This window comes from Akebia trifoliata, chromosome 15 (genome assembly GCF_017979445.1).
Source record: "Akebia trifoliata isolate Shusen 1 chromosome 15, ASM1797944v1, whole genome shotgun sequence".
NCBI classification, from domain to species: Eukaryota; Viridiplantae; Streptophyta; class Magnoliopsida; order Ranunculales; family Lardizabalaceae; genus Akebia; species Akebia trifoliata.
Genome location: NC_141389.1, coordinates 20,538,389 through 20,562,863, shown reverse-complemented (window position 1 = coordinate 20,562,863; position 24,475 = coordinate 20,538,389). Strand labels below are relative to the sequence as shown.

The 24,475-nt window shown below is 34.0% G+C and overlaps 1 protein-coding gene and 1 long non-coding RNA gene across 5 annotated transcripts; one reads left to right on the top strand and one right to left on the bottom strand.

Annotated features, from left to right (window-relative positions):
• Positions 1 to 9,069: 9,069 nt before the first annotated feature.
• Positions 9,070 to 14,103, top strand: MED19A (mediator of RNA polymerase II transcription subunit 19a-like protein). 4 transcript variants are annotated; one of them, XM_086426490.1, is made up of 8 exons: positions 9,070 to 9,213; positions 9,311 to 9,447; positions 9,720 to 9,830; positions 11,440 to 11,729; positions 11,904 to 12,149; positions 13,325 to 13,384; positions 13,493 to 13,645; positions 13,903 to 14,103. In XM_086426490.1, exons 3-7 carry the CDS (start codon positions 9,800 to 9,802, stop codon positions 13,541 to 13,543), a joined length of 678 nt encoding a protein of 225 aa, XP_086282616.1. In that variant the 5' UTR covers positions 9,070 to 9,213; positions 9,311 to 9,447; positions 9,720 to 9,799; the 3' UTR covers positions 13,544 to 13,645; positions 13,903 to 14,103. The 4 variants fall into 4 exon arrangements, with proteins under 4 accessions (XP_086282616.1, XP_086282617.1, XP_086282614.1 ...); XM_086426491.1 differs by lacking the exon at positions 13,903 to 14,103 and having other exon boundaries at positions 13,325 to 13,379; positions 13,493 to 13,639; XM_086426488.1 differs by lacking the exon at positions 13,903 to 14,103 and having other exon boundaries at positions 13,325 to 13,639.
• Positions 14,104 to 16,850: 2,747 nt separating this feature from the next.
• On the bottom strand, positions 16,851 to 22,327 carry LOC147384560 (uncharacterized). The gene is made up of 3 exons (XR_015172428.1): positions 22,149 to 22,327; positions 21,097 to 21,205; positions 16,851 to 17,829 (listed from the first exon to the last, which is right to left on the bottom strand). It is a non-coding gene; the product is annotated as an uncharacterized LOC147384560 (long non-coding RNA).
• Between the last annotated feature and the right edge of the window lie 2,148 nt (positions 22,328 to 24,475).

Sequence of the window (24,475 nt, the reverse complement as noted above, 5' to 3'; positions counted from 1 at the left end):
CCGCAAACTCCCCAGTGGAGTCGCCAAGTTGTAGACATGAGAATGTTCACCTTTGAACCTCAATGCTACGTTGTTTGGAGTCGCCACCATTCTTTTTTGTAAATGGGAGTGAATGGGCACCCGAATCGATTTTTTGAAAACCATTTTTTATGGCATTGTAGTGACTCTCAATCATGGAAAAGGTATGGTCTACCTAGGATCTAAGTAAGGGGATTCGGTTAGAGAATGGGGAAGGTGTTAAGCACCCCATTCTCTCCACCTAAGGTGGTTACCTTTAGATTTGGCCATTTTTTGAAAAAAAATAAAATAACAAGTAGAATGCATGAGATGCATGAAGTGGGTGGGTGCACATAGTGTGTATGTACCTCTTTAGAAGAGGATTTGATGTTGGTGTTGACATAAGAAATATCTTATGGAAGAAGACATTCTATGGAGTCAACACACTTTTGCATGAGTTGAGATGTTGGTTTAGGATTTTAGAGAAATTCCATGGATGGAATACCCTTAGATCTATAACCTTAATGCATGCATGTTTAGCTAGAAACTTAGTGTTTTAACCCCATCAAGAGAGTTACACATTTCTTCATCATAGCTAACATGTGTGATGTGTGTGCATAGTGTACATTATGATGCATGATATGAAGATGGGTTAAAAAAGGGCTTCAACCTCCATCCTTTCGACCAAACCGCCTCAAGCATTCCATGCCCAAGGTTGAGGTTCAATCTACTCGGGATGAAGGAGGGTTCTCCATTACATCCTAAAGGCTTCTAAAAAAAAAAAAAAAAGAGGGATAGAAGAAGAAGATGCAAAAATAAAAGAAAATAGATAACTAACTACTATCCCACCTTGACCCTTTTGGAAGTCTTGAGAGCACTTGAGCTTGAGAACTTGAGAGTTGAAGGATGTAGTTGATGGTTAAGAGATTTGAAGGTTGGAAGTTGAGAGATGAGAGATGAGTAGAGATTTTGGTAGAGTTTTAGGTTGAGAGATGGGGGCTTGAGAGCATGAGTTGATCATAGAAAATGAGGGTATTTATAGAGTTTTTGGAGAACTTTTGGGGATAAAGTGGTCCAACCCTAAAAATAAGGAAAATGGACATGAGATTTAGGTTATTTCTTTTTGGATTTTTTTTTATTTGTATGAGGGTAAAGATGACATTTGTGAAGAAACCCTAAAAGCATGCTTTGATCATTGGTTTTTTGGTAAATAGAGGTGAGAGAACAAAAGTACTTTTGGGAGGATGAATGGGGGAGTGACATGTGTAAAGGTGGAGTGGTAGGTAAAAAGTAGATCTTGGTTTATTTGTAAATAACTCATAAAGCAAGGGTGGAAGTGTAGTTTTGAAATGAACCAATGGGAAAACAAAAGCACATTTGGGAGGGTGAATAGGAGGATGACATGTGTAAAGGTGAAGTGGTAGGTGAAAAGTAGACTTTGGTTCATTTGTAAATAACTCATAAAGCATGGGTAGAAGTATATTTTTGAAATGGACCAATGGGAGAACTCCATGTATGTACTTGAAGATTCCCACCTTTTGAGGGCATAATGGGAAGTTTCCTCACCTTTATGGATTATTACCAAAGACCAAACAACCTTTTTGGTTTGACTAAACCTTTTGAGAAGGGCATTCTTGAGTTTACACAAAAAGGAAGTTGACCCTCCAATTAGGTGATGCATTGGGCATTGGGGGCTTATGAGGTATCAACATGTGTCATCTTATGAAGGGGTGAGAGAATGGACTTGGGGTGGGCTTGGTGTTGGGCTTGGATTTGGATTTTGTCTTGGGCTTAGGTTGGGCAAGAAAATAAATTTAGGTTATGGGCTTAGAATGGCATTGGGTTTTGGGTTTAGGTTGGTTTAGGTAATGGATTTGGGTAATTGGGTTTAGAATGGCATTGGATTTTGGACTTAGGTTGGTTAGGGAGTGGACCATGGTGAGGGTATGGATGATGGATCGGTTAATGGAGAATGAATACGAATTTGAAGTGGGTTAGGGGCAAGGTTGAGTATGCAAACTATATGACATGATGCATGTATGCATGAAAATGATGCAAAATAGCAATGTGGGTTCGTAAAAAATCTTGAGTTTTAAATCGGAATCAATTCGAGGAAATTTGGATCTTCCTAACGGGTTCGTGCAAATTGGGGTGTCTACAGACTCTTCGTTTAAGAGGTGTTGGATATTGGTTGATCTTAGATCTAACGATCCTGATTGCATCCCATTGAAAATATGTGTCTCGTATCTCATCATCAACAGTCATTAGATAAATTTACACAATCTAACAATTTTGATCTCATCTGATTGGACACCACATGATCCAACAGATCCGATCATTCCCAATCAAATACCAACACAATCCAACGAATCTGATCATTCCTAATTGGGTACTAACTTGATCTAACGTATCCTATTGTTTTCGATTGAATACCAATGTGATCGTGCGGTCTAGGTCATACTCGATCCATCATACGTGATTGATTAACCAAAAACGCTGGATGTATTTAATCACGAAAACTTTAAGGCTCTCAAACTCCTCACAATGATGTATACATGCGAAGTACACCATATAGTGCCTTAACCACCTAATAGCACAACATGCATGGGCATATTGATAAGTGTTTGTTGTGTAAAAATACTTCTGAAAAGGGCAAGAACAAAATATAAAATTAAAATTAAAAGCATACTTTAGATTGACAAATAAAGTCATTCCATTAAGGATTAAATGACTAATATTCATAAATTTAGAAACTAAAGAAATATGATGAACTTTTTTGAGACTAAATTAAAAATTAATTAAATTAATTAAAAAATTTTTGAATTGAAAAACATTTAAGGAGAATGAATCCACTTAGGATAATTAATTTAAATGAATTTATTTTTAAATTCTTTTTTGATAACTCAAATCAATAAATCGACAAAGATTCTTGATTCAAAGGATTTAACAATAATGTACAAAATAATTAAAATTTTGAAATTGCCTAAATTTTTTTTCACTTTAATAATGTTACCGCTCAATGATTCAACATCAATGTGCATCCAATATAATGAGTTGTACCCAATAATAATGGATCACGTCCGAAATGAAGGATAAGGAGAAATAAATTGAAAATACTAAAAAATAGGGGTTGGAAGAGAAATATATTTTAATAATAAAAATTTCAAGAACTAAAAAAATAAACTAAAATAAATAATAACTTTGGCTTTATCAATTTCTTTAAATTAGGAGATTAGTCAAGATTCATTCTAGAAATCAACAAATGACATAAAATTAATATCATATTTAGTTTTTATTGATTTCTTAAATTAACTTGAATAATGTATTTTCAAATTGCATAAAAATAAACTAAGACCTAAAAATAAAAGAAAAAGAGATTAAGAGAGGAAATGAAAGAGAGATCAAAGAGAGAAGAGAGATGTTAAAAACTAAAGAATTAAGGTCTTTTTATAAATAAAAAGTGGGGTTGTTTTGGTAATACGCTTTCGTCCTTTTTTTATTTGAATATGATCTTCTATAAGAAATATAAATATATTTCCCTCTCAATTAGAATTCTAACCTCTTTGACCTTGCTTTGTTTTGATAATCTATTCAAAAGTTACAGTCAAAATGGTGAAACGTGACACACTTGGAGTCTCTGACTTGTTACATGTTTTTGATCAATTCGAAGTCCGAATGAGCTTGTCTACATGAAATACGAATATTTTTTCCTCTGAATTTATTTTTTTAACCATTAAATTTTGCCTTATTTCGATAAGAGAGTAAAAAGTTATGGGTAAAAGGTATGATGTGACAGATTTAGAATTTGATTTTGTCTATCAGAAATCATTGAGCATCTTGGACTGTGTTTTGACTTTGACTTTAACCTTGATCCTTTTACACTATTTGATTATTTAATTCTCATCTATTTTGTTTGTAAAAAATAGACATATAATTAAACCTTCGAAATCTATGAAAATACATGTAATTTAGTTAATAAAATATAATTTATGATCAATTAACTATTATACATATTTTATAAGAAATCGTAACTCTTAGGTTAGAAATACAGTTAAATATTTTATAAAATAATGAAAAAATACACATTTTTAAGCACTTGACACACCTCAAACCTAGACTTTGCTAATCTTGACCAAAATAAAAAAATAAAAATAAGTAATAAAAATAATGCTACTTTCGTAGGTCTTTGATTATATTTAGCGAATGCAGCAAACCTTTAAACCCTTAGATTATCCCTAGAGGATAAGTTTGACTCGTGAGGATTTACAATGAATATACCCACAAAATTCAAAACATGATATTTTGTATCAAAATTTAGTTAAGTTAATATGTGAAGGCATTAAACTAAACTTAGATCTACTAAAAAATAAATAATTTATTTTTTAACAGAACCCAAGTCATTATAAAATCTTTTAGGAGAATTTTAGAGATGTTATGACCTTTAGTGCACAATAAAAGTCAAAATAGAACTTTAAGGTTCAACTTTATAAAGGAGAGTTAAACTCAATTTACCTAAAATGATCGAATTAACTTAAAATCTAACTCTAAACTCAACATCCTGTCTAGGGTAGTGAGAGGTGTGGACGTTCACTTTAATACCTTTAAGGAAATTTACCTGTGATCTTCCATTTTACATTCCAATTTACTCACATTTTTATCATTGACGACTTTCACTCTATTGAAATAGAAAATTATGTGGCCTCATTAGGTTTTTTTTTTTTTACTTTTGTTTCTTTTGGATCTTTTCACTACACTCTGCATTCCATACTTCAAACTTTTTTCTAATTTTTTTTACACATATTTTTTTCTTTCATTTTTTGAAGCAGGTAACATTTTTCAATGTACGTAGTCTAATTCCAAGGTTGCTGTCTAAAATGTAAATACCTAGTTTTATTTTTCTTCTAATTAGCCAGTTAAAGGAGAAGGAAGTCAGAGTGCACTAGACATGATTTTCCCTAACACTCTAGGCAAATAGAGGTTTTATTCTACTCTAATCAACCTAAACTCTCAGAATTAGTCAGATGTGTAGTAAATTTTAAAGATGTAATTCTTTCAAAGATTTACTAAGTGAATGATAATGAAAATGCTCAAATTTTAAGATTTATTATAAAAATTCTAATTTTTCTAATTTTAATAAAATGTCTAAAATTATCTACTCATGTTTTATTTTGAAAAGCAAATACCAATTTTATTTTTTTGGAAAAATACCATAAAACAAATATTTGGTTGACCAATCCATACCACCAAATCTAAACTGAATATTGTCATTAATATTCTAATTTCTAGAATGAATGCATGAAATACAGAATTGAAAATAACTTAAAAGGTAAGGTAAAAGAGTGGAAAATACCTGATTTGATGTATTTCTGATATAGGAATAATTTTAAAAAAATTTAAAACATTGAAATCTATTTTTTTTTTTTAAATAAATACTACTTTATTCTAAAAAAAATCATCGGTTACCTAAAAAATCTAAAATCATTAGTTGCCTCTCAGAAGTGCTAAGTTTGATGTTTTTAGCTAAGTGGATGATAGTTCTAATCTTGATAAATAGAATCCTCGAGTTGGACCTCATTATTTTTTGGAATGGAATACTCTAGATACGACCTAAGTCTTTATCCATTGACTTTGAAATTTAACCCATCCTTAGGATTAAGAATTTCTATTGCACTATGTTGGTGCATAAAATAGACTATGTACGAGCTTGACCATTTAATTTTCAATTTTTCAAGAAAAAGATATAACCTAATATCGTAGAGTAGAACCTTCTGCCTTAGTTGAAATTATTTTCTTAGGATGAGCTTATCGTACATCATTTTTGTTCTATCATTGTATTTCCTAGCACAATCGTAGGCATCATTCTCAATTTCATCAAGTTCATTGAGTTATAGTTTCTTGTTCTCCCCTGCTTGGCTAAGGTTAAAGTTTAGGCATTTAATAACCTAATATGCTTGATGTTCTAATTCGACTGACAAATGATAGACTTTTTCGAAAATATGCCTGTAGGGAGACATTTTTATAGATACTTTGTAAGCTGTGCGATATGCCCATAGAGCATCTATGAGTCGCAACGACATTACGAGTAGTGTTGACATTTTTCTCTAAAATTGTCTTTATATCTTGATTAGAGATTTTAACTTGTCTATTTGTTTGAGGGTGATAAGGGGTAGCAACTTTATGAGTTATTTCATACTTTCTCATTACAGATTCGAAAACATAATTGCGAAAATTCTTTTTTACATCTCTAATGATAACTTAGGATGAACCTAGGGGTACACATTGGATTGGGTAAATCTGAGAACTGAACAATCCGAGCCATTTGGATTGGATTGGTTCGGGTATGGATTGTAAAAAAAAATTTGATTGATTTGGTTCAGTTATGGATTAGGGGTATAATAGAACTGAACCAATTTATATATACAAGTTTGAAGAAAACCTAACTATTGTTCATCTCCCTCATTCATCTCGTCACTCTCCACCTCATCGAAAAATAAAGAGGCAACCCATTTCTTTCTCTCAACTTCAACTTCATCTCCTCTGTTTTTTTTTAACAAAAACTCATAAAAAATGTTCTCTCTTTATTTTTTAATCTTAAAGCAACAATCAACATTTGATTTTAAGAATAACTTTGATATTCAATCATCACTTACAAGGTAAGTGTTAAATGATTTTTATTTTCTAATTTTTTCATGATTTTTTATTTTTAATGTGTTATGTGTGATACTTTGTTTAATATTTATTTTGCTTGGTTTTTTATTATTAAAAATAATAAGTATGAGAATTGAGAACCGATCCGAACCAAGGTTGATTTGGATTGGTTCGATTCTATAGGGTAATTTGATTGGTTCGATTCCAACTTTGTAGAATCGGTCATGTTTGGTTCAATTCCAATTTTACCAAAAATCGAACCAATCTGAACCATGTGCACCCCTAGATGAACCGTAACGTGTGAGTATATTTTCCTTGAGAAACGTCACTACCACCTTATGATCATTCATTTGAATGACAAAGCCTTTTTAGCTCAGTCCATATCTTATTTGTCATCTCAATTATGGTATTTGAGCCTCTCAGAGCACCCGACGAATTCTCGAGGCATTTAAAGTCCCATCCCTACACATGCATTAGGTGCTTTCATGATAAATCCTGAGGGTGGCCCCTAGGGTTATTCTTGCTCATCTCACCGATACTTTGGCTTTAAAACAATGATACTCACTTATGCTTTGTTTGGAAAAACTGTATGTAAAGTTGTTGATGCTGAATTAAATTGCTGAAGCTGAGAGAAAGTTGCTGTTGCTGTTGCTGAAGCAACTTGCTGAATTGAATATATTGTTTGGTAACATGCTATTTAATTGTGCTGTTAAAATGCTGAACTGTTTGGTAACCTGTTATCTAAAAATTATTGGATAAAATTAAAAATAATATTAAAAAAAAAAAATTATTTATCTAATATAAGTATTAATATGTTAACAATAAGTATTTTATTTTACTTTCTCTAATATGTGCCAACTTGTAGGTGCCTTTCTCACATTTCTAGCTTTCTTTTTTAATAGATAATGTGATTAAAATTTAATTAAGCTCACACCTTTACCATCGGAGGACCACAATGGTGGATCAACAATGCGTCTAAAATTATCTCAAAGATCCAAGAAGTTCTGTCTAACAACCAATGCACTTTGTTTCGACTCTTCAAACTCTGTTATAATCCCCATCTGTAATCCCTCCCCCAAAATCGCATTTAAATCATCCTCATTGCATCACCACAAAATCTATATATATATATATATATATATATATATATATATATATATTCAAGAAAAATAACATAAGAAAAAATTTAAAAATAATGGAACCGTATATTTAATAAGATAAGATATACACAAAGAATTTTTTTTATTTAAAAATAAGGCTGATTTTTGTGAAATTCTCATTTCAGCTTAATATTCATCTACCATTTTCAGAATTCAAACATTTTACATAAGTGGGAGAAAAATTGATGTTTATAAAGTGTAATTTTTTGGAATAAAAAATAAAAAACAATATTTTTTTTTCTAATAAGGTAAAATTTAAAGTTAAATACGTAATGGAAATTTCACCTAAAAGTCAATAATACAAAATAAAAAAAGAAAAATAGAGAATTTAATAAGATAGAGAGAGAGAGAGAGAGATAACACAAAATTAAAAAAGAAAAAGAGGGAATTTAATAAGAGAGAGAGAGAGAGAGAGAGAGAGAGAGAGAGAGAGAGAGAGAGATAACACAAAATTAAAAAAGAAAAATAGAGAATTTAAAGAGAGAGAGAGAGAGAGAGAGAGAGAGAGAGAGAGAGTTGAAATGAATGTTAAGTGCAGAGAGAGAGAGAGAGAGAGAGAGAGAGAGAGAGAGAGAGAGAGAGAGCTGAAATGAATGTTAAGTGCAGGTATCTCTTTTGGTGAGTCGAGAGACAGATTGGGTGGTGGTGAAGAGAGGTCGACCATTGGGTCCGAGATCAAGAGATTTGTTGTTAATTTCTCTGACAAGACTACAAATACGAGATTCTTCATCGAGGAGATTAGAGTCTGTGCTGAGTTCATCTGCGGTTGGGGTTTCTTCGATTTGGGAAGAAAAAGCAGATTGAGATTTCGATTTGGGTTTCGATTATATTTTGAACTTTCTAATCTATTTTTTGTGGAACCATGGATTTTGCGGAGGCTCGTTGAAGCGTGGGTAGTCGAGAGATTCGGCTGAATTTTTATGAACGAATCAGCAATTAAAAATACTTATTAACGATGCCAAACATTAAAATTCCAAAAAAAAGGAACGTGTTCGGTGAATTTAGCCTTCCAACGGCTTTCCCAAACACAGCCAAGCCACTACCACTCTTGCCGTCGCACTTGGGATAGTATAGTATAGTACAATTATGATTAGGGATTAAATTTGGTCCAGCTGCATATTAACGAACTTACACGTAGATGAGATAACCCCGTTAACGTGCGCGAGCAACCGAAAGCAAACTAAAAGGTCCAACTATTGTACACGTGGAAAGCAAATATATTGCAGCTGGACCAATTCCTGACAAAATCAGCAATACCAAATACTAATTCATAAACATATAAAATATATTTTGGTCTTTCGAAAGAACAAGCAGGACCCCTATTTCCTCTGCTAGATCGATCTCTTTATTTATTTACTTTCTGATTCACCCCAAACGTTGGATTTCAACCTTAACAACCCTCGATTTGGTAATTTTACTTTCTATTTGACAAGGTTTCCACTCGTTCAGATTTCGAATTTCTAGGGTTTTGAATTTCTAGGGTTTTTTTTTTCTTTTACTTGCAGAAGGAATTCAAGTTTGTTTTAATTGCTGTTTGAGGGATTTATTTAGTGATAATTGGTTACTCGTTGAGGATCTGAGTTGCTCCCTTGATCAAGAAAGAACGTCGATTTTAGAGAGCTGGGCTAATTGATTATAAGAGGTATCTTTATTTAGGTTTTTTTTTTTTAATATAATTTTTTATTATTAAAGTTGCAGATTTGTTGATATTGGTAATTAATCTATAAGCATTGGTTCTCTGCATCTCTGTACCGTAGTTAGTAGTGTTTTGTGTATGTTAATCTTCTCAACTTGTTTTTATTTTTGATTGATGATCATCCATTAGTGAGAATGTACTTTGTTGAATGTTTCTGCCTTTCTGGTCGGGTTATTAAATAGTTGATGGCTACTAAATCACACTTTTATATATCTCAGATTCAGATTCATATTCAGATTCAGTTTCGGAATCAGTTTCAGATAATATATGCCCATGTTTTTTCTCTGGGTCTGAGCTAATGAATTCTGAAGGCAAGAAGTTTGGAAGAGGTAATGTGTTTATTTTTTACGATAATGAAATAATTATTTGTTGCACTTGTTTATGTAGTTGTTTATTAAAATGAGTATGATGACTACATACTTTTCTTTAAGTGAGATTTAATCATTAAGTTGGGGAAATTTAGTTTCTAAAGAGTAAAATTGTTAAATCTTAATTCGATTGATTATATCAAGATCTCAGTTTAGCCCCATTTTTTTCTGGGTGTAGGTAGGAGAGGGTTTAGATTACAAGTTTTGTGCTAAGCTGGAAAAATTGTGCCAGGAGGGGAATAGATTTTTGAATTTACAAGAAAAAAAAAAAAACATTTCCTCATACATCAATTAACAGTTTGTAATTGCTCCATAAACCACAAACCCGGAATTACAACCTTAGCTTCCCATCTTAATCCTTTGGAATTCATTGATGGCAAACTACCAATTCTATCAAGAGTTTACCTATTACAGGCAAACTTTGGCGAAGTCCGACTTCTATCTTTAAAAATCCAGTTGTTTTGAGTATAAAGTATTTTCCCCATGATACCAAACAACATTTATAAAAAGAAAATGTATTGCAATATCTCTAGATAAGACCTAACTACAGCCAAATTGGAAAAGAAAGAAGCTGCACTCCTTTCACACAATGTTGCAAATGATGAGTATATGGTTGACACTCTTATCATTCTCCTTGCACAAAATGCATATATTTAAATCATTGAACAATCAGTTATATACTCTATCAAAATAATAGTAATGATTTTACATTAGATATGATATATATATTAATTTTTTTGTCTATCACCTGTCTTTGTTTTCTTTGAGTTGTGAACAACTCGTTTTGCACCTTGTGCAATTGATCGAAAATCGGTATTGTCCAAGTCTTACTCCAGCAGGTTTATGAACCTATGATAAGGACAGTTGTAATAGTTCCTACTGAGACAATTTTAAACCTGGACTATGGCCAATATGAGGTGGCATAAGCATGGTGTCAAATCTCGTCGCTGACTGAGATGACTCGCCTGAGTCATCTTGGTATTGGTCATGGATGAGGCAGATTGTCAATCAGAATCCTGTTGCACAGTGTTTCGATTGACAACCAAGATGACTTGGGCTATATTTTTGAAAATCTCTGCTTGGTCAGTAAAACTCGAACAAGTCAACTGGGATTTCGTATTTTTTATTAAAAGAATTAAATTTTTTATAATTTAAATATCTATGATCTAGATAAAATATGATCTTGTGACTAAACACCTCTAAGCTACCTTTTTAAAATTATTTTGATATAACTATATAGCAATAAATAATTGTAAACCAAGTTAGATGGTTTATCTTGTCTAAAGACAAGATGGACCGTCCAAGACAACACGCTCTCGTTCATGAACGAGTCGAGAGATGTTGTACCGAGATTTGAAACCATGGGCATAAGGTGTAAACTCAGGTGTCACCTCAGTAGAATTCTGACCTATGATAAATGAGTAGGGATAATTTTGATACTTCTCATTTTCCATATATTTTGTGCAAATGGCTTTGGTTTACGAATTGGTTCCACATTACTTCATTGTTGCAAATTTTTTTTTATTTTTTTTGATATTTGGGTTAACTGAGGTTCTTTTTGAGACTTCAGGGCCCCGAGAACTTTCTGGTGCTGTGGATCTTATAAATCACTACAAATTGTGTGCCCACCATGAGTACTTTTGCAAGAGGCCACTTCCATTATCGGTCTCAGATACACACTACCTTCACAATGTGGTGGGAGACACCGAAATTAGGAAAGGAGAAGGGATGGAATTGAATCAACTCTTACAAAATACCTCATACACAAGAGATACAAATGCTCACATACAGCCTTTTGACTTGGATACACTTAGGGAAGCCTTTCAACTGAGAGAAACAGCACCAATTGAACTGCCATCTGTAAGAAATTTACCACATTTGAATTTATTGTTGTTTGTAGTGTAGTTGGATCTTTTTTCATCGAGTGTCAGTCTCACTTCGTATGCTTCAGGACATCATGGTGTTCGTACTACTATACTTCTCGTAAAAAAATGGACTGAAGTGCCGATCCATTTCTGTCATGGTGTTCAACAGGCAGAGAAGGGGATTCCTACAATTGCAGGGAAATCAAGAAGTGAGTCCAAAGACAAGGAGAGGAAGCATAAAAAGCACAAGGACAGGGATAAGGACAAAGACAAGGACAAGGACAAGGACAAGGAGCATAAGAAGCACAAACACCGTCACAAGGACCGAAGTAAAGATAAAGATAAGGAGAAAAAGAAAGATAAAAGTGGGCATCAGGATACTGGTGCGGATATTTCAAAGAAACACCATGACAAGGTTTGGATTTCAATCATCTCTGGACCTTTATGTTTTGTATGGCTTCCTGTAATCTTTCTTGTTTATTGTTTGTTTTGGCTATTAGCAATCAAAATGTTTGACTGGCAAAAGATGTACAAATGACCATCAAAGACATTTGAGTAATACCTGCTTTAGATGACATATAAGTAACTATTTAGCTACGTTTGAGGAGAAACAAATGCGATAGGGCTAGGTCAGATCCATGCATTGGACATGTTATTTAGTGTCAGGAAACATAAATGAATAAGAGAGCTGACCTCTACTTTTAATTATTACACCCCAATTAAAAATAAAGCAAATAAGCAAATGGTGTGGAATAAGTAAAAGTTGGGGTGCCTATAGAAGCTCTCTCATATTTTACAGAGATGCTATTGGCACCCCGAATTTTACTTATTACACCCCAATTTCTTAAATTATTTGTCACACCCCAGTTATAAAATAAAACACATTCAATCGTTACAGATATGTAAACGTTAGAAAACATTATAACAGTAGTTGTTCAAACAATTTCAGTAGTTGTTTACTATTATGATTAGGCTCATATAAAATCTTAAAACCAAAAAAAAAAAATCTAATAAAAAAATTGAGACATAGTTTCTATTGGCACCCCAACTTTTACTTATTCTCAACCATTTACTTATTTTCTTTATTTTTAATTGGGGTGCCAATTGCAGCTCTTTTTTTGGCTAGATTTCTATTTTTTGGGGTTTAAGAATTTATGAGTCTAATCATAATTGTAAACAACTACTGAAATTTTTTGAATTAGTGTTAAAATGTTGAGATAATAATTTGAGCCAAACCTTTGTAATGTTTGAATGGTGTGTTTTAATCTTTAATTTGGGGGTGATAAATAATTTAAGAAATTGGGGTGTAATAAGTAAAAGTTGGGGTGCCATGCCAGTAGCAGCTCTCATGAATAATCTGGCTGAAAGCCAACTCTTACATTATGCCTGGCCCTAATGAACTCTTTTTAGGCCATTATGTGAAATGATGGTGAGGTATATTGTACTTGGGATTCATGAGCATGTGACAATTGTATGTGTGATAGAGATCCAAGATCAATACAATGTAAAATAGGGAATTTTTTGGATTGTTTCTCCTTTTAAATTATAATTAGCTATTCTCAATCGTGTCTTATATTCTTAACTTTCCAGAAGAGGAAGCATGATGGGGCTGAAAATCTCACTGATATCCAGAAACACAAGAAAAGTAAGGTAACAAAGAGAAGTATTTTCCTATCAATTCCATTTGAACACTCAAAACTGCATTTTGTTTTTTTGTTTTTCTTGACTTAACCCGTTTTTTCCCCTACAATGATTCAGCATAAGAGCTCAAAGATCGATGAAATAGGTGTGATAAAAGTTACAGGCTAATGATTTATCTCTGGGTCTTGTCTATTTTTTGTCGTTTAATATGGTGCCATTGAGGATTAGGAGGGATTTATTCATTCCGTTGTCGAACCAAAATACTTAAAGGTACATATATTTCTTGTATCTTCATGCGGCTTTATTATTGCATTTGTTTTTTTTTATTATTATTATTATTTAGAGCTTCATTGCCACACCAACTTTTGCCAACGCCACCCCAAGATGTATGCTAATTCTGCGGTGATTTTACATATGATTTGAGGTGACGTTAACAAAAGTTTGTATTTTAGTTGTGTTTGTGTGGGTTGACGAGAAGATCTGATGAAATACTTGTTGGGGTGGTGGGTGGGGAAACCTTAATGCAGATGATCAACAGAGACTGGAAGGCAATCCATTCTGAGGCTGCAGCAACTGCGTTCTCTAGTAGTTTATTTAACATATTGCATGCATGTTCATGGGCAGCAGACTATATTAGTGTCATTTTCATAGATAGATAGATAGATAGATAGTTGTTGATTGTTTGTTAGAACATTGTGAAATTAAGATAAACTGACTTTGCATTTTTATGATTTAATTCATCCCTTTGTTTAATTAGTTTATACATTGGTGGACTTAACTGGACATCTTGTAGAGCCACTTAGAACACGGCGCCCTTACCATGTAAAGTCACAAGTCACAACTAGGGCTGTCAATGGATCTCTAATCACGTCTGTACTGATTCGTTATCTTCGGGTCTGGATCTAGGATTTGGGTTCTAGTAAGTAAGGCTGAGATCAGGGTCGATTTGGTACCAATCAATCTGATGAGGAGGATCTGATCAGGGATCAGACCCTATGCAACTCGTATTGGATTGGGCTTTCAATTTTCATGGAATCTTACCTACAAAAAAAAATAAAAAAAATTCATGGAATCTTAATTTAGGACCTAAATAATGCTCATTTCCAGCTCTTCTGAGGAAGCAAAAATCTTATTTTATTTATCCTAGTAAATGAAAGTTATTTAAGAGAGAGAAAGCCAAGATTAAGATTAAGGTGAAGAAAAATAAAGCTTAGAAACAATTCTGTTACTGTGCTTTGAATACATTGCTGCACCGCTTGGAAAGCTCCAAATCATTAGCAAATGCAAATAATTTTCTGAAATTAATTTTATGGGTGTTTGGGGGCACACAGATAAAAGGTATCGCAAATCATATGCAAAATTATTCAACTCCAACCTGGGCATATCAAAATTATTAAAATAGTAATTAAATTATTTCACTACATGTTATAATAATATGCATGTAACTTTACAATAATACCCCTGTTGAAAGATACATTTGATTGCATATTGAACTAACAAAAATACCCTTCATCAAACATATTTTTAACTTACAAGTTACTTTCTAGGGTATTTATTCACAAAAAAATAAATCTCATCAAAGATACATTTATGTGCATATAAAAATTACAAGAATACCGCTCATTTATATTATAACAAAAATATCCTTCATCATAGGGGTATTTTTTGTAAATTCATATGCATGGTTTTTGTAAAACTTACTGAGGGTAATTTTGTAATACCCTTAGTACAAATAAGTTAAAATTATTTCTACATTTTGTTTTGACAATGAATCGTTACAAAACTTTTTTATTGCAAATATCAACTAAACACAAAATATGATTTCACAAGAGATTTCCAGGTAGCTACCAAGCAATGGTAAATTTTTCATTGCAAAAAATTTGCTGCATAAATAATTTGCATTTGCAGTGTACAAAGCAGAGCCTAAGAGTGATATTGGCAAATGAGTTCTAACACCAAATTCCGACTTGGAGAGTCTGGGACCAATTGCAACCATTATCAATAGGGAAAATTACTTAATGCATGCACGCTGCAGGCCAGATTTCTTTCTAAATGTCCCCTAATTAGACCCCCCTTTCAATTGGTGCGATTGATGATTCAAATGTTCAAGATCGACAATTAAAATCATTGAGACCGACCTTTGTTTCAATTGTCAAGATCAAAGATTGTAATTGTTGAGATCAACTATCAAAATTTTGAGATCGACCTTGTTAAAACCGTCAATCTCGACATTTCAAAATGAATCATCGGGATCTATGATTCAAATTCTTGAGATTGATGATTGGAATGTTGATCTCAATGATTTGAGTTGGCTGTTATATCGAGGGGAGGAGACATCACGAAAGAAAGATTTTACTAATTAGACGGTTAAGTTTTTTTTTTTTTTTTTTCTTTTTTCATTTTTGTTTGGCCTACAAAGGGTTAGTGGTGAGTGTGTGTGAACATAGGTCATGGGATTAAGCTCTCCACATGTCTTACCAACTTAGTTAATCAAACGAACCTAATATTATGGAAAATATTCTGATGTGTGTACAGTTAGGTCACCTACTAGATTGGCATATATAATAAAAAGGGAAAGTCGTGTGCGGACATTTAAAATTTTCTCAAGTTTTGGGATAAGGCTTTGAAGATGATGATCATACTTGCGCACTTGTTTCAATCAATTATAATTTGTGAGGTTGATTAAGTTATAAATATGATCGCTCCCCAAGTAATCGAACGAAGTCCACTTTGTGTAGGACCTCCTACTCGTCGAGCATCAAGAACATCAGCATTCCAAAGAACTTGACCTTTAGTTGTCCTCTATTAGCTGTATTGTGGGCTCCTCATAGGCCTTTTCACCCATTCTCTCACTTCACTATTGATAAATTCCCTGAACTTGCTGCTTTGAAGGGGATTGATCATCTCGAAAGCAACATCCTTCCCCGGGGGAAAGATAGGAGACCCCCCACCATGTTGTTGAAGCCATGGACTACTACGTGGGGCATAAGTTATATTGGTCACTTTCTTCACCAAAATCGGCATGCATGTGAGATATTTATCATAGCTGAATCAATTAAGCAGATCCCATCAAGATATTATGCAAATCGGTGAAAGTGTGCGCACACGTGTATGTGTGTGTGGAGGGGACATTGGGACCAAATTATATATATACCTCATTGCATGTATCAAAATTTTGAAGAAGATATATTTATCTGAGGTATTCTTCTATTTGCACATCGAATTTTTTTTGATGAGTTGAAGATAAAAATCTACCCCACTAGAACAAGATTCACTATTCTTACCAATAGTACGATATTATCTTTATGAAGTACATTGACAGACCTAAGGACTTATCACCCCATTACCCTGAAGAGAACACATTTTTAAATAGATAGATGGGGGTTGTTACTTGGGCGGGCTGGTACAGGCTCAATTTAGGTTCAAGCTGATTGATGGCGAGCGTAGACCAAATTATGAACAACTGGTTGTAGCCTTCTTTTGATTAAAGTGATGAATATATACATCATGAGTATCAGAATTAGTTACTGATATGCGGTTATAAAATTGAACAATAACAATAGTCTACAGAAGTGGAACCAAATATCAGTATTAACAAATCTGAAGATTCCCACTGAGATACGAATCTGAAGCTTTGTCAGTTGGTTGAGATTTCCGCTAATATGCCCCCGCAAGATTGGACTTCCATTGCGAACGCCAATCTTGTAACGTTGTCGAAGAAATGGCTGACAAGAGAGTGGCTTAGTTAAGGAGTCAGCAAGCTGATCGGCAGTGTGCATATGCGAGACACGAAGCTTGTTCTTGGAGACTTGATCGTGGACAAAGTGAAAGTCAATAGCTATGTGCTTCATTTTTGAATGAAAAACTGGATTGGTGCATAGGTAGGTGGCTCCCACATAATCACAGTAAATGGTCGGGGGAGAGGATGCGGAGATGCGAAGTTCAGATAGAAGATTCTGAATCCAATTTGGCTCAGCGGTAGAAGAAGTCATATACTTATACTCAGCTTCAGTTGAGGAGCGAGCAACTGTCTTTTCCTTTTTGCAGCTCCAGCTTATCTGTGTGGCACCCAAGATCACAATATACGCAGATGTGGAGGTGTGATCATTCACATCCCTTGCCCAATCCGCATCCGAGAAGGCGTGCAAATTGAGTAAGGAAGATTTGTGAATAAGTATACCATGAGTGGATGTCCCTTGGAGATATCAGAACACCCTTTTAACACTTGACCAGTGTTGCATGGTGGGTTGGTGCATTAACCGTGACAATTTATTTACAGCAAATGATATATCCGGCCAAGTCAAGTAGAGGTACTGCATGGTACTTGTAAAACAGTTCACTCTCATAATCTAAGCACAAATGAATCCACATCATCAATCCACATTGACAGTTACAGCAGAAGTCTATCCCACTCTCATTCATGAAGTAGTGGTCTATAACTGTCCCACGCACATCTTCATTCAAATAAGATCATGTCAATTAGTGGAGTTATGTTTAGTTATTCAGTTATTTAGTTTTCTTATGTACTCTATAAGTAATCTCTTCAATAAATAGAAAGTAAGAAAAGAAGTTGAGAGAATAAGTTATTCTCTAATTTAGTTGATCTTTCATGGTATCAGAGCCAAGGTGAGACTAAAAAAAAAAAAAAAAAAAAAATTTCTCCATTCTATACTTTCATAGAAGACTACTTATGACTTCAAGTTCAACTTCTTTGCTACCCAACATACCCAATCTCTCTCAAGTCTCCATTACGTTAGATCGATCTAACTACCTCATGTGGAAGAGACAACTCTTACCGATCTTGTATGGGTCTGATATGCTTGGTTTAGTTGACGGAACTTCTCCTCCTCTGCCATAAACCATTGATGCGGCGTTGAGTGATGGTATTATTACACGTTCCATTGCCAATCTAGCATTTTTAGAGTGGAAGAAGAGAGATCAGATCCTTCTCAATTGGATCCATACAACTCTCACACCACCAATCTTTGCACAAATCGTCGGCTATACATCAGCTCGTGCTGTCTGGGATGCCTTAGACAGGGCATTTACTTCTCAAACTCATGTTAGACTCTATCAAATTAAGCACGAACTTTCAAACTTACAGAAAGGTTCTTTGTTTATCTCTGAATACATGGACAAGATAAAACTCCTTACCGATGAACTTGCAATTATTCAACAACCAGTTTCACATAAAGACCTTATTTGTTATGCTCTTGATGGTCTTGGACTAGACTATGACCCTATCGTCGCGGCAGTAACTTCTAACATTGAACTTCCCTCATTTGAAGCTCTTTACAGCATGCTTCTTAGTCGTGAAAAACGACTAGAACTCTATCATTAGTCACCCTCACAACTCACAACTGCTCTGTTTACCTCTCATAATCGTGGTCGTGGTCATGGCCATGGTGGTGGACGTGGATGTGGACGTGGACGTAACTTCAATCAACCCAATACTCAAGGAAATTTAACAGGTGCACATCCACACTAGTTTACTGGATTATCTAAAGGTGCTTCTAGTACTAATTCTCATGCCTCCATCGTTTGTCAAATATGCGGCAAGCCTGGTCATGGTGCCTTGAAATGTCACCAACGACACAACTATTCTTATCAACCAGATGATTTCCCTGCAGCCTTTTCTGCCATGAATCTTTCTCCTCAGCCGTATGACACCACTTGGTATCCGTCTACAGGTGCTACCAATCATATGACGGCTGACCCCTCTACCATGACCAATCGAAGTGATTATCATGGCACAAACCAAATCACTGTTGCTAATGGTAATACTATACCCATTCTTAGTGTTGGAAATATGCATCTATTTACAAATTCTTCTACTTTTGAAGGATATCTTACGTGTGCCACATATTCAAGCTAACCTTCTTTCCATCTCTCGTTTTGTTAAAGATAATGATTGTGTTTTTATTTTTCACCCTCATGGTTTTTGTATCAAGGAGCGTCGCACGGGGAGGATTCTCTACCAAGGTCCTAGTAAAGATTTTCTTTTTCCTATCCAAGCAGTTTCTTCATCATCATCTACTTCCACATTGATCCCTACAACTTTTTCGGGTATGGGGCACAAAAATTCTTTTTTAAATGTTTGGCACAAACGTTTGGGTCATCCCGGTTCTTGAATTTTTGGACATTTGATTCGTTCAAAGTGTCTTTATTTTACTGGTAGTACAAAACATGTAACTTGTTTAGATTGTTCTATAAATAAAAGCAGTTGTTTACCTTTTTCAATATCTGAATCATCTTCTTTTTCACCCCTGCATTTGATTCACTCTGATCTTTGGGGACCAGCTTCAGAACTATCATGTGAAGGTCATTGTTACTATCTGATTTTTGTGGATGATAACTCAAAATACACATGGATTTTTCCTTTAATTAAAAAATCTGAAACTTTTTCCTACTTTTGCAAATTTAAACTTCTTGTTGAAAATATGTTCGGCACTAAAATTAAATTCCTTCAATCTGATGGTGGCACTGAATTTGTGAATAAGATATTTGCTAATTTCCTATCTACTTGTGGTATTCAACATCGTATTTCCTGTCCACACACCCCTAAACAAAATGGAGTTGCGGAACGGAAACATCGACATATCGTAGAAACAGGCTTTACACTTCTTCAAAAAGCCAAATTGCCACGCAAATTCTGGATGGAAGCTTTCTCCACCGCTGTTTATTTGATCAATCGATAGACTTTGTTCTCTCTTGAGTCTTTTCCTTTCATTATCTTGATCTATAATTTGAAATATGAACAGAATCCTTTTTTACATAGGAGACATGAACAACGTATTATCAGAAAGTCATATAACTTAACTCGGTCTCAATAGTTGCAGGCGATTATCCTTCACAATAGTTTCAAGACATCAATCTAGCAATGACCTTAAGATGGCATCCATATTGAGTTCCAAAAATAGAGTGTATAAATACAATTGTTATAAATTAGTGTCATCTATTTAAGAGCTTGTAGACCTTGATGTGCTCACAATGATAGATGAGAAATTCTATCAGAAATGATGCAATTTTTTAATAAAATAGAATTAGCTCTCAAACCATCAGAGTTTCCTAAATTAAGGTTCAACTAAACTGAAAATTTCCCTAGATTATATGGGCATAAAAGGAAGCTAAACATGAAGCAGTTAAGAAAAATAACATCATAGTTACCTTAACCTTTTCAAGTTGATAATGGATCTTGAGGATATTGAAAGACAAAACACTACAGATGAATGCTTAGACTTAAACTGATTTAAACACAAAAAGGTGAATGCATAATGAATAAAGTGCCTTTTTCTCTTACTACAATTGAGTCCACATCAGAAATTGAATCCCAATCTCACATGTAACAAAATAACCAGGCATTTCTCTAGAAGGAATAAATGTCAACATTTAGTGGCAGTTAAATTGTTATAGATGCATAGGGTTTTTTTTTATAGATGCATAGGGTTTTTTTTTTCTTGTTGAATACATTTTGGTAATACGCTAGTAATTGTCAAAACATAGCTCAATTGGTTGACATATTGCCAATAAACAAATTTTGATTCCTATTAAGTTGTTTTTGTTGTTGCTAGTTACTAGTTGCTACTATCCCCACCCACAATAGTTGCTGCTGGTGCAATTATCTTGAAAAGCCTAGTGCCTACCCATGTCACTTGCATGTATAATTTAGGTCCCACCCATTAATCAAAGAATGGAAAAATGAGCAAATCAAATGGATATACCTTTGATGCATCATTCAAGTTGTGAGCTTGGGTTGTGCTACTTCTATTCTAGCCCATTACAGAAGGGATAATCAAAATCATATTGACTTTAATTGGAGGGGAAATTGAACTGTCAAAATAAATAGATTAACATTTATTAAATAGCATTAACAAATGGTACAAATCAAAACCATATTGAAAAAATGGATAAGAAAATGATCATAATTGTACCAAAGCACATTGTTTATCTCTCGATCAACGATTTCAAAGGTAAATTTTTTTTTTTTACTTACTAGGTTAATTTAATTGGGGATTTTCATAGAAGACTCAATCGAAAGTGAGAGAGAGAGAGAGAGAGAGAGAGAGAGAGAGAGGCAAGCAAGAGTCCAGACCGACTAAAATAAATGATTATATTGAAATCAAGGTTTAATTTAAAAAAAAAAAAAATCAAAGTGAAACCATAAATCTAAGTCTTTTAAATTGAAATTAAACCATAAACTCATCAGAAATCTAATTTCATCCAAAATGTGATTGAGATCAGAGTTGAAATATCAAAATATCAAGAAATAAAAGCTTTAAAAACTTGCTTGTCGATGCGGAAACTCAACTGAGTTGATCTCCTCTTGATATTAAAAACCTAGAAAATGAAATCTAGGGTTTAGGGATTGATTGCTACACCATAATCAAAAGTACCATTTTCTTTGATTAAAATCTTAGCTATAAAACGAGAAATTAGGGTTTTGGTTTGAATATGAACTCAAAATAGAATCAAAACTATAGAAACTAGGATTTTGGTTTGGAATCGAACTAAAAATTGAACCAACACTAAAGAAATAGGGATTTGGATTTGAAATTGAACCAAAACTAGACTATCGAACCTGATTAAAATTTTCGATATCAGATTGAAAACTTAGAACCAAAGCCACTGAAGATTATATAGAAAGAGAAAATTTGATAGCTCAAACTCACAGATCTGAAGAAATTAAGAAAAAAAATCAAAATTACTGAGTGAGACCAATAGCTCAAACCCTAGAATAGTTCAAGAGTGGAAAAACAAAACAAAAAAAACAAACCTGATGAGCGACGCTATGGATCCAGCATGAACGTGTTGAGTCTAGAGCAAGAGAGAGAGAGAGAGAGAGAGGGAGGGAGGGAGGACTAGAAGAGGGTTTGCTGACCCGTGAGGAGAGTGAAGTTGAGAGAGGAAGGGAGAGTGTGAGTAGGAGTGGGAGTGACGGAGTATTTCAATAACAACTTAAGTTTCGGGTGCAACTAAATGGTTTATAGCCACATATTTTAGCTGACCGTTGTTATAAGTCGTTGCTATAGATCATTTTTCTTATAGTGTTTTTTTTGACGGACCAAAACTGTTAAATTAATGAAGGATGGGAGAAATTTGATAACTCTAATCCGTCAAATTTGGGAATATCTAGAATTTCGATGATCCTAGACCAAAAATTCTTAGGCCTTGACCCGTCAATTTTTTCTGTTGAAGTTTTCACGTAGTGTAATGAATTCTAATTTACTATTATTTTTTAATTTGGGAATGAGTACTCACGATCTGTCTCGACCATACAGTAATGTATGGTGTCAAACATGGCACATTTTGGATGGTGATTAAATACATCGAACTGCATGCAAATATAGTAAATGACTTGGTTAGGAGTCCAACGTGTTTCATACTCCAAGTAAAACAAAAACACTTTCTTGACTAACATCTAACATAGTAAGTAAAAAAGGCCTTTACTAAAACATGTTACATGCCACGTGGACACCGTTCCTTTGAATAGAATACCTTACCTGATCCTGATTCTTTTTTAATTATATCCCAATGCAATATAGCTTGGACTTTCAAAACTCTTCATAAATCAAAGTGAGATTCCAAACACGGCAAAGTGATTCCAATTAGGAACTCAAGCAAAAATAATAATTATTTCATTTATAAAATTTAAAAGAATTGTAATTTTGATGTATAATTTTCCTTATAAATATTTTCCTACATGGCTAAGTTACACTATGCATGCTCTTGTTGCTTCAAGAGTTCCAAAACATCCAATATTTTCCTACATGGCTACATGGCTAAGCTAGTGACCGAGGCTCCTAGGGCTCAGCCCAGATGTCAATATACCAAGCCAACACGGCCGATCTTGCTTGCTCGTAAACCGAGGGTTGTGTAGACAAGTGATGTATAGTTGTTAAATGCCCGACCAAAATCCTACTTACCTCAACACCACTTTGACTTAAAACCACAACAACAATAATGATGACAAGCGAAAGGGTACTTATTCGTTGGAAGTTCATGGTCGAAGACACCGTCGAAGTAGGAAAATTTAGAAACTTTGGTGATATTGGGATTGGAATGTTGGGAAGATGAGTTTTTTTTGGGGCTTAGGGGATGTGTTGAGAAGATAGATGTTTTGAAGTATTTATAGTGCTAGAGGAAGTTAGCCGAAGTCTTTGGAAAGAAATATTTTGGAATTTTTATTTAAGAATTTTCGCGTGTTGACCAATATATTTGAGGAGTCTAGGTTTTGGTCGGTAGACGAAAACAACGGATACAAAGCGTTTGAATGCGTCAACGGCAATAGATTTTCAAATATTAAGTTTACCGAAATGCCCCTTCTCATTTGGCACACCTACTTCCCAGTTTTAAGGGTAATTTAGCCATTTCATTTTAAAGTATTGTAATATATTACAAGATCATGATTTTTATGAACCTTGGATTTGACGGACGATTTGGACTTAACAGTAGGGAAATAAAGCAAGTATTTTGGAATTTTCAGAGAAAGCAGAAGTCACCGAGATGCTTATGAAGCTTTTGAAATGACCAAAATGCACTTTTGACATTTTAAAAGTGGAGTTGTGTGGGACAATTGAAATTGGGAGGGACTACTTGCACTCCTTAAGTCCTTCCTCTCTTTTTCCTTCAACAAAAAAAAAAAGAAAAAAAAATTCAAAATGAAACATAGAAAGCTTCTTCTTCATCATCCTTCAAACGAGAGAGAGAGAGAGAGAGAGAGAGAGAGAGAGGAGTGCAACTAGTAAGAATTTAAAAAAATCTAAAAATATAAGTTATTTTAAGATTGGGTGCGAGGGGCGACTTGTGGTGTGCAAGTAGTTTTTTTTTAATCGATAAGCAAGGGGCTATAAATGTAGAAGAGGTTACATTCAACTAAGTTAAATCCTCCAACATAATTAAGGACAAGTCAAGAGGAATGACCTATTTAGTCAATGCTCCTTTTCGAAACCTATTTGGGTTGAATTTCTTCGTCATTGCCTTGTGACTAGATTGCCTAGGAATTGGGCTCCATCAAACTTCAAAGGGAACTCTGTAATACAAAGGATGAAACAAGTGGCTCTTTGCGCATTCATCTACCACACATGTAAAGAAAGATGCAAC